At 58.0% G+C, this 10,569-nt stretch overlaps 1 protein-coding gene across 3 annotated transcripts; it reads right to left on the reverse strand.

Annotated features, from left to right (window-relative positions):
* Positions 1–9: 9 nt before the first annotated feature.
* On the reverse strand, positions 10–9,754 carry PRRG3 (proline rich and Gla domain 3). 3 transcript variants are annotated; one of them, XM_058847758.1, is made up of 5 exons: positions 9,683–9,754; positions 6,616–6,657; positions 5,852–6,412; positions 2,761–2,921; positions 10–2,269 (listed from the first exon to the last, which is right to left on the reverse strand). In XM_058847758.1, exons 3-5 carry the CDS (start codon positions 5,856–5,858, stop codon positions 1,733–1,735), a joined length of 705 nt encoding a protein of 234 aa, XP_058703741.1. In that variant the 5' UTR covers positions 5,859–6,412; positions 6,616–6,657; positions 9,683–9,754; the 3' UTR covers positions 10–1,732. The 3 variants fall into 3 exon arrangements, with proteins under 3 accessions (XP_058703741.1, XP_058703740.1, XP_058703743.1); XM_058847757.1 differs by having other exon boundaries at positions 5,852–5,935; positions 9,683–9,745; XM_058847760.1 differs by lacking the exon at positions 5,852–6,412 and having other exon boundaries at positions 9,683–9,748.
* Positions 9,755–10,569: the final 815 nt, after the last annotated feature.

Raw genomic sequence — 10,569 nt, forward strand, 5'->3', positions numbered from 1 at the left:
TGCCACTCAGACAGTGAGGGTTTTTTAATAAATACCTTTTTTTTTTTTTTTTTTTTTTTGCACAGAAATATACCAAGTTTTACAGAATACAAACTGCAGGGATAATGACCAAGCATCAAAGACAGAGGATGCAGAGCACCCTTGTGTCTGCCTCTGGTGTTCTCCAGGCTCTGGCCCTGACGCTCACTGTCAGGTCTCCCCATAACCCCAATCTGCTAAGGCTGGGGAGGGGACAGACAAGGTGCCAGCATGTCCTGCCCCAGGAGCAGCCACGCTGGGCAAGCCTCAGCTCTGGGCTGAGGGCATCACTGGGGCTGGGCGGGATGCAGGCCACTGATGGATGGACAATAGCCTTTTGGTGCTGGTGGAGAGACTGGTGCTGGGTGAACACCAGGTGGTGGCAGTGCTGGGAGTTCCTGGGCTGCTTCTGGGGGCTTGGAGCACAACCCTTGTATTAATCCATCAGATACGATTGGGAAAGGACAGCCCCATTGCCTGGACCCTACAGGCAGCTGCCCAGGGAAAGGGGACACTGATCCCACAGCAAAGCACCTGGCTCTACCCTGCCCTGGCAACACAACCACCTGAGCAGGGCTTGGCCCTGCTCCTGACTGTCAAAGCATGTGGCTCCCGCCCCTGTCAGCTGGACTTCCGTGCCACAGCCCTGGACACCAAACATTCAGCCCAGCCGGGAGGTCAGGAGGAGAGTGGGGTCTTGCATCCCACTTTACCTGCTCTGGAGGACAAAGAGCCCCTGAGAGAGGGGCCAGGCAGGGCAGAGAGGTTTGGGGTAGGGAGAGGGAAGGTTTGGCCTGTGTGCAGGCTCTCAGCTCTGGGGCAGACACAGGATAGGCCACACTCCAGGAGAGAGTTGGATCCCCATCACGTAAAGCCATGAGACCACATTTCGCTCAGGGTCAGAGACAACCCCCTTGGCCAGCTCTGCAGCAGCCAGACCTCCAGCTGCTCAGCACCCACAGGGGGAAAGCAGAGAGCACCAGGAAAAGGCCCTGCTACTCCAAAGTCACTTACCTCAAGTACAAGACCACCACAAGCCCTTTCTCCCTTTCCAAAGAGATCTAGGAGATCAGAGAGCACCTTCCTGTCTCTCCCTGATCTCCACACAGCAAATACCACTACAGGCACCACAGTGTGGACCGGCCTTCCCACTTCCACTTGGCAACAAATCCACATGGGGGAAGCACCATCTCCCCACAGAGCTGGCCCCACCAACTGAGGGGATGGACAAAAGTCTGCCACATCAATCCTGCATCTCCATCACCTAATCAGAGCCCTGAGCAGTAGAACAGAGCTCAGTGAGGACATGGGGTGAGGCTGAGCAGCAGCCCAGGGAGGCAGCAAGGCTGCTCTGATCATGGGAAACGTTATGTCAGTTTGAGGGGGAAGTGAGGAAATCAAATGCACTGTGGGGAGACCCCTGCATTGAGCCAGGAACAAGCTGCTGCTCTGCTCTGGCTGCTACAGCACTTACGTGAGTGGGGAGTGAGGGGCAGGAGATGGCTGGCTGGCTCCAGAGCCATCCCACAGCCCTGCCTCACCCCACCTGGGGACAGCTATTTTTGGTTAGGAGGGTAAGGCTATTGTGTGATGGCACCAGATTGTACAGGTGAGATGAGGGCCTGACAGACACCTGAAGGAGGTCCCAGGCATGGCGAAGAGAGGGTGGCTGGGTGAGTGTGAGTGTGTGAAGAGGCAGAGGGAGGCAGACCCGCTATTTGCCAGCGGCAGGGGCCGTGGCCACAATCTCTTCGTACTTGGGTGGAGGGTCACTGTAGGACACGCTGGTCTCCTCGCCGCTGCTGCTCTCCGGGTGGCCCGTCACCTCCTCGTAGGAAGGCGGGGGGGTGGCACTGGACAGTCTGGAGAGGACGGAGACAGAATGCTCTGGTGGGCAGAGGGTGCTGTCTGGCTGGGGGGCGCCCCCGGCTCTGCCATCCCCAGCCCCCCGGTTGCTGGCTTCCCGCTGGTACTGGGTCTCCCCTTGGCTCTGCGACCGCTCCCGGTACACCATGACCCTGGGGAGGCTGCGGCCCGTCCGGCTGGCCAGGTAACGGTTCTGGGCATAGGAAGGGCGGTGGCGGGTGGCCTTTTGCAGCTGGCACCTCCAGATGATGAACAGGGCAATGACTATGAGAAGAGCCACCCCCAAGAGGGGCACCACCACGTACATAGCGTCAGAGCGCTCCGTGCTGTGCCCGGGGTCCTTGACAGAGTACACAGAGCTGGTGTAGCCTTTCCAAAACTCCATCTGTGATGGGAACAGAGAAACAACCATCACGTGCTGCAGGTGGGAGAAGGACCCCAACCACCACCAGCAATAATCTCTGCCCTCCCCAGGCCCACGAAAGGGGCAGCATTTTGGATGTCCCCCACCCCTTCAACTTGAGGCAACACAAAAGGTCCTGAGAACGTCCCTCAACAGCCCCCATATCAAGCAGGGAAAATTTATTCCACACCAAGCCCAGCCTAGAGAATAATGGACAACAGCACAGATTTGCCACACATGCCATGGGAACACCAGCTGCAGCTGTGGGCAGGGTGTCCTGGTAAAGCAAGGTGAGGCCATTGCCTGGGAAGGGAAAGCCATGCTGGGAAGTGAGGCCACAACATGCTGCCTGCAGCCAGAAGAGGACAAAGGGAACAGGAGAGGCTGTTCCCCTTGTGCTTTCCTTCTGTCTCCAGCCTGCTGAGGTGTGAGCCCTCCCACATGCCCTGGGGAGCAGTGCAGGACAAACACACCGTCTTCTCCTTGTTCTCGAACACCTCCTTGACCTCCTCGTAGCTGCAGACCTCCTCGATGCACTCCCGCTCGATGGTGCCCTGCCGGATCTCCTCCAGGAAGCCATTGGCTCTGGGAAAGCGTTTCAGGAGTGAGTGGGCATTCCTGGCCCCCAAGAACACTGCAACACACAAGGCAGAGACATGCTGAGCATGGACAACCCCACACCCGGCCTCTGCCCAGCCAAACTTCCCGACCCAGCTTCCTGACACTACATGCATCCCCAACACCAAAAACCCGGGGCTGCAATCAGGTAGGACAGCAGGTAGGACAGCCAAAGGGTCACAGGACTCTTGGGGTTTGCCCATGTGGCACCAGGAGCCCTCCTGTCAGGGCTGAGGTGCTAGAGACATCAGAAGCGGCAGCTGCAGCCACACAGAACAACTGAGGAAGAGACAAAAGGTTCAAAAAATATTTGTTTTCAACCTTCTACCCCTGATGGATTTCGTCTTTCTGCCCCTTTGCTGCAGGGCAAGGGAGATCCCACAGGGCTGGGACACAGAGCTCTGCCAGGACACGGGGCCAGCACCGAGAGGAACTCACAGCCCACAGCTCAACACGACAGCCTGCTGGAAGCTGGTGTCCCTGCTGCCAGCTGCTCAAGCTCAAGTGGCATCAAGGACTCTGTTCAGGCACCAGAGAAACCACTGACTCCTCCCAGGCCCAAGATAACAAGGGCAAACATCCCCAAAACATAAGGACAGCACAGGGGATTATGAGTCAGGGGCCTGAGCAACCTCTCCTCACACAGCATCACATTCTCATCCCCACTTTTTGGTGCAGAGGTCTCACAAGTTTTCCTCTGCTCCCAAAGCCTGGGAGACTCCTCAAGTCTTCCCACAGCACATGCAGTCCTGAAGCCAGACAGAGCAGGAACAGCACCTTCCTCCCAGCAACAGAGACATCAAAGCCTCTCCCCCATATCCTGCAGGAGGGACACCTCCACAGGGTGCAGGAGGAAAGCACCTGCCAGGACCTGCAACAGCACAGGAGGCAAAGAAACTGTTTGCTCAGAGAGCAGGAACTTTATGCAAAACATGATCCTTCCAAGATCCAAGAACACATTTCATGAATGAGTGTTTCCACAACGCAGTTCAACACACTCAGCTGTAGGCTGGTTCCAACTCTTCCCACCAAGCCACAAAATCCTGCTGCTTCCCTTGGGAAGATGAATCAGTTCAGCTGGGTGATCCACAGGAACTTATTTACCTCCTTCAGGCTCAGTTTTCCACTGGATCAACAAGGTGAACCCATTCACACAGCAGCAGCGTCAAAGGAGGCAGGGGGATAGAATCTCCCATCTGACCAGCTAGGTGATAACAAAATACTGGCTGCAGAAGCAAAACAGTCAGCGAAAAGCCACCAACTTCCTTCCTTAGGAGCCTTTTGCCAGGGAGAAAGGCAAGTTTCCTTCTGCTTTACCTTCCATGTATCCTGCTGCTGAAACAATACAGCAAGGTATTTGTGAGAGTATTTGGAAATACCAACAGGGACAAGATCATGGTGTAAGAAACAACTACTACTGTGCTACACTATCCTGGGCTTGGAAGCACTGAGCTGCTTTTGTGCTGTGTAGATGCATTTTCCCCTTGTGATTTATTAATGCCTTGCTTCTGTGAGAGAGTTTGCAGAGGGCTGAACCACTGAGGTGTGAATGAAGAGCAGCATGAATGATGTGAGTCACAGATCTTCCCTCAGAATCGACTTTATTATGCAAACCATTTTTTTTTTTTTACAAGAACAACCGAAAAAGCATTTTCAAGAGGCACAGAAGGCATCTTGCAGAAGGGCAGGGATCAGCTTGCCTTGGCTTTCACAGTTGAGGAGGCCTATCCTGGCTGGAGAGGGAACAGGCTGGCAGGCTGGCCTTGTCTTGAGCCTTTCCAGAAGGAGATGAATTTTTACAAAGACAACATTCATTCTGCAAATGTCCCACACTTTGCTGGAGAAGTCTGGCCTCACCTCCTTTGCCTCCCACCTTGATCAGGCCGTGGTATAAACTCTCCCCTCCTTGGCACTTGAGCCTGAGACTCAGATTTCAACTTCCTCAGCACATCTTAGAGCAACAAGCTTGCCTGCAGATCTCACTGTCAGGGTTTTCCATCCCTGCAGAAAGCAGTCACCTTTCCCTGCTTTGCCATGCTGAGCTGGCCACTAAGGTAGGAAATAAAAACAGACACACAGGCAGGCAGGTATCACAAGCACTGTCCCAACTGCAAGCATGCTGTGACAGAGGTGTGTGTTTTTCCCCACATGCGATTTCCCTCAGGGACATAGAAATGGCAGGAGAGCAGAAACTGAGTCACTGCTCTCTCCCCTTGAAAGTGCAAAGAGCTCCCACGTGGCTCAGGACCAGAGCAGGAAAACCACTGGCCTTCAGGAAATGAGCCTCTCATCTCTACTGGATCCCCAAGTGACATGAAGAGCAGACAGCCAAGCAGGTCCTGTCCCCAAACCACAGGGCTGAGGGGACCTGCCAATGCCCAGCAGCCTCAGTGCTGATCCCCTGTGCCTCTCCAAGCCTCCCCACACCAGCTGGAGAACCGGTGCTCAGGAAAGATCAGAGCTTTAGGCAGGGGAAGCAGGAGCAAGGGCTGGGTTCACCTCATCCCTGCTGGGTTTCCTGGGGTGCTGCTGGCCCCTGGTGGACACCACCCCATGTCTCAGCTGCCCTGCTTGGGGAGGACACCCTGGGGCTGCTTCCCTGGGGAAGGACTGTGGCTGTGCCTGCAGAGGAACAGCCAGGGATGGCAGGGAGCGTGTGGTGGACAACCTGCCCACATCCCCTCCTGCACATCAGGGTCACCATGAAGGGGACAGCTTGGCAGGGGACACTGCCACCACAGGGGACACCTCCCACCATCAGGAAATGCTGGTGAGCCAGCACCTGAGCTCTGGGAAGGAGAAAAGGCAGCAGTGGAGAAAGGCAGGGACCCAGCTGGGCACCCTCCTTATTAAATGAAGATTTAAAGCAGCCTTTTAAAAACACTGCCTGAAGTTCTCTGCTCCCTCCCGCACCAAGCACAGCACAGATGATGAAGGAAGGCATACCTGTCATCCCTGGGTCCTCCTCCTCCCCAGCGTGGCTCCTGCCTCCACCTTCACAGCTGGCTCTGGTGACACTCCGAGCAAATCCTGAGATCCCAGACAGATCTCTCCATCTCCCCCTTCATTACTGCCGTTCTCCTTATGCTCCCATCACACCAGGGCACGGAGCCTCCATGCAGGCTGCCCAAGAAAGTGAGGAGGGAGGCTCTGGACAGACCACACACCCCTCTACAGCCTCGTCAGTCTCAGCCCATCTTTAGTGCTGGCCCAGCACAGCTCTGGGTGTGCCACAGCGAGCTCGGGGTGGGGCTGAGCTCGGCAGCTTCCACAGAACACAGAGCCATGGTGCCACCGGCCACACAAGGCAGTGTGGCCCCCAGGGTGGGCACTGGCAGGGTGCCAGTCATGGGCATGAGGAGCACTGTGGATGAGAGATGTCAGTGCAGACAGGCAGCCCAGAGAGCCCTGGGGAGGCCCGTCCTGCACCACACAGAGACAGAAATGCTGCAGCCTCCGGGTAGTCCCGGAGAGGTCAGACCTTCAGCACCTCCTCTCGACTCCCACCTTGCAGAGGGGAGAGAGAAGCACAAGTCAGGCCGGACCCCAGATCTCACCCAGGGCCAACAGCCGATGGCAGCTGCTCCCCACAAAGGATAACACCCCCCAAAATGCAGAGGCACCCCTTTCTTGAGAGGTGGCTGTCAAACATCCCCCTTCTCTCCTCCAACACCACCGCCACCTCTCTGTCTTGCCTAGGGAGCACTTACTTGCCATGCTGCCTCACTCAGCCAAGGGGGGCTCCTGCCTACCTGCAGGGAAGAAAACAGGAGAGTCACTGACTGCTTAAATTTCCAGCCCGGTTTCAAAGTCCAAACCTCCATCGCCCAGGATCAGATTCATGCAGAAAGCATGGCGTTGAGTGGTGGACCCCACAACAGATCCCAGCTGAGCAGCGCCCCTGCAGAGAGCCAAGGATTCCAGCTGCCTCCCTGCTCTTCGCCTGCCTGGAGGGGCTCAGGACACCCTCAGCTCCCAGAGTGCTGGAGCAGGTCCCAGGGAGAAGCAGGGCCCTTGCAGACCAGCGAATTAGGAAGGGAAAAACTGGATGAAGGATAGACCCCATTTCTCACCAGCAAATGAGATGTCAGACTGCTGGGAGCAGCCTGGTGCTCTTTCCTTCCACAAGAGATTGATGGATACAGGTGAAGCAATCATCTTATTTTAGAGCAACTTCACAGACGTGCCAGTTCTCACTTCTGCAACTCCTACCCACAATCTGGTTGTTGGGCCAAGCTAAGGGCAGCAGCAAGAGTGACAGAGCTCCCTGCACAGCCAGAACAGCTCTCCAGCTGGACAAGCACCTTTTGTGCTTCAAAAGCAAAACTGAACTAAACAAAACCCCAGAGAAGTTAAACAAAGCCGTGCAGAAGTAGAGGATTTCTGCCTGTTTCCCATGCTCATGGATCAGACTGCCCTGGGCTGACCATTGCTGCGTGTGACACCTGCTGTGGCAAAGCCACAACTCTGTCAGGAGACAGAGGGGACAGGACTACCCAGCTCCTACAGGGATTTATTGCAGATGAAGGAGCAAGCATGGTTAGAAACAGCAGGAACTAAACCACATGCTGGTCTCAGGCCCAGGACTTTAGATATCCAGTTATTCCAAAAGCACTTGGATCTGCTCTGCTGGAGTGGGGTCAGGAACAGCAGAGCTGTTCACAGGGTCAGCAGGGCTGGAATCACAGCTCTCCTTTCACATAAAAGGCAGGCACACAGAAGGGCTGATGCTGCACACCAGCACACCTCACAACAGCCACCTTCCAGTAAATGGAGCACCTCTCCCTGCCAACATCAGGTTTGCTGTGCTTTCCAAGGCTCCTGCACCGTAAAGTGGCAAGAGGGCATGCAAGCCTGGAGCTGTGTCCAGAGAGAAAAAGCAGCTTCTTCCCAACAGTTTGGGAAGCTCAGATTGCAAACCTCAGTCTAGAGCTGAAGCAAGAGCAAGGGAAAGCAAGAGCACCAGAAGTATATGGGAGGGATCTGCTGCCTCCAGCGCCCAGCAGCCCAATCCTGCTTCTCTGAGCCCTTCTGGGGGATGTGAGAGGCCTCTGGATCCATGAATTCCCCCACAGGCTCTGAGCAGAGACCACCTGACCCACTTCTGCTGTCATCAGTTTTTACAAAGAGACCCAAAGCCCCAGGATAAAAGAAATCACAGCACAGAGAACATGCCACAGTTTCCACACAAACCCTCGTTGTTACAGGCACTCTCCCCCTCTGATGGACAGGAGAACAAAGACACAGAAAGGATATTCTCACGTCACACATCAGGCAACAAATTTAATGTTGTTTAATTTCATTTACACTCCTTTACTTTCTTCCATGTATCTGTGTCAATGCACCCAGTGCCACAATCAGGGAGGTGCACACAAGCTTCCAAGCATAAGCATTGCTGGTGAGAGGGGCAGACGCCCCAGAAGCTTATTTTTATTTCCACATGCAAATTCCTAGCCACCTCCCCTGGCTCCAGCAAGGAGGAAAAGCTGGAGCATTGCACACGCTGACACCAAGGGGAGCAGCATCCCTCCTGCCCCTACACAAGCTTAGAGAAGCCTGAAGCCGGAGGCTGACCTAGCAGACGCCCACCCATTCCCGATCCCCCCCCTCCGGCTTCCCATCCTCTATAAATACCCCATCGATAGGAGGTTGCTAAGGCAACCGTGAGGAGGCGCGAGGGATGCAGCCATGGGAGTGAGGATGCTGCAGTCGCACATTTGTGTCTCCCCCAGGCTCCCCCGTCTCCGCCCCCGCTCCCGTCACTGATGCCAAAGGAGGAAATCGTGCCGGGAAAACACCGTGCGTGCGTGGAGCCGGTGCCCCACGGACCCGGAGGGGACCTGGGGGTCCACAATGGGAGGTGGCACCTCCTTGACAGGCTGGAGGGGGCACAGGTAGGGGTCGGGGGCATCCACAGCCCACCGTGACGCGCCACGGCGCGTAGGGAGGATGCTGACTGTGCCAGCATCACGTAGCCGCGGTGCCAGCGGCTCAGCTGGATCCCAGCTATATTGGGGGTTTTCCGTGCCAAGATCCACGGCGAGGAGAAGAGGCTACACCGGCTACGCTTGACAGGACAGGAAGCCTCTCCCTCCCAAAACAGCTTTCACTCGCCACCCTGCTCACAGGCTGGTCCTCACACTGCCCTGGCAGCCCCCAGCCCGGCCCCTTCTGTGCCCAAACCCAACTCGGAATTATCCCCACTGCGCTCTGCTTCTAGAGCCACCCCACGGCAGGGACCCTCCAGCTCACCCGTCACCCTGCAGCAGGGACCCCCAGCCCACCTGCCCAGGTGTGCAGGGGCTTTCTGGTCCCCCCTCAGCGTTCAGTGCCACCCCACGGCAGAGCCCTCAAGCCTGTCACCCCCCAGCCGAGACCCCCAGCTCACCTGTCACCCCACAGCAGGGACCCCCAACTCACCTGTCACCCCACAGCAGGGTCCCCCAACTCACCTGTCACCCCATGGCAGAGCACCCCAGCCTGTCACCCCACAACAGGGTCCCCCATGTCACCTGTCACCCCACAGCGGGTGTCCCCCCAGCCCACCTCCTCGGCCATGCGGGGGTTTCCAGCCCCACCCTCGGCCCCACCGACACGTCCTCCTCCTCTCCTCCGTTCTGCTGTTCGCAGCGAGCCCAGACACAGCGCGCCAGTCCCAGGGCTCCCGGCTCCCCCCATCCGCATCCCTTCCCTCCCGCTCCAGCCCCGCAGCCGCGGTCCCCCGGCTCCGCTTTCCTCCCCCCCGGCCCCGCTGCCGCACCCCATCCCCGCCGGTACCTCATGGCGGCCCCGCGCCCGCCGCAGCCGCTCCCTCCCGCCGACGGGCAGGGGAGGGGAAGCCCCGCCCCCGACACGCCCCCTCCATCCTCTCGGCCAATCGCGCCCCTCCCCGACCCGCGCGCGCCGCCTTCCCCTCGCGATGGGGATGAGGGGCGGGGCCACACGCTCCTCCCCCAGGTCGGGATGGCTCGGCAGCCAATCAGAGCGGGCTGCGGCTGCTGGGCGGTGCCGCGGTGGCTGCTGGGAGTCGTAGTCCTGAGCTCCGCCGTGGTCCCGCGCGGTGCAGGCGCGGCCCGGGGGCGGCCCCGGGAGTTGGCCGGAGTTTGGCGGGTCTGGCCCCGCTGCCGCACGCAGCGCGGTCTGCCTTCCCCTGACTATTGCCTCACGCCGGTCTGCTGGAGCCGGGGCTGCCAGCATACTGCGGGTGTCCCGCGGTCACATCCCCTGCCGCCTCCTCCTCTTCATCATCCCCCTCTTCTTCTTCTTCTTCTTCTTCTTCTTCTTCTTCTTCTTCCTCCTCCTCCTCGCTTCCCGAGTCCTCATAAAAGAAGAGGGTGGCCTGCACCGGGAAGTTCTCCAGCAGCTTGTCCCCCACGCTGTACAGGTGGTCAAAAGCCTTGGACTTGGGCCAGAGGAGCCTGCGTGGGGAGAGCCGGGGTGAGCCCCTCGCCCACCGCGCCCTCCCGGAGCCCTGGTGCCCGGGCACGTACCTGACCGGGTGCTGGAAGAACGCCAGCGCTTTGCTGGGACCGCCGTCCCCCTCCGCTGCCCGAGCCCGAGCCTGGGGAGACACAGCCGGGTGATGCCGGGGCTGCCGCTGCCCCTCCCCGCAGGGCTGGCACCCCACACAGCCACAAACCCCCCCCTCCCCTGCCCCTGTGTTG

This window comes from Poecile atricapillus, chromosome 12, assembly GCF_030490865.1.
Source record: "Poecile atricapillus isolate bPoeAtr1 chromosome 12, bPoeAtr1.hap1, whole genome shotgun sequence".
NCBI lineage: Eukaryota > Metazoa > Chordata > Aves > Passeriformes > Paridae > Poecile > Poecile atricapillus.

Coding starts and splice junctions, on each gene's coding strand:
- PRRG3 (XM_058847757.1), bottom strand. Junction 2,922..5,851: donor GGAGGACCCAGGGATGACAG/GTATGCCTTCCT, acceptor TGTGTGTTGCAG/TGTTCTTGGGGGCCAGGAAT. Junction 2,270..2,760: donor TCGAGAACAAGGAGAAGACG/GTGTGTTTGTCC, acceptor TTCCCATCACAG/ATGGAGTTTTGGAAAGGCTA.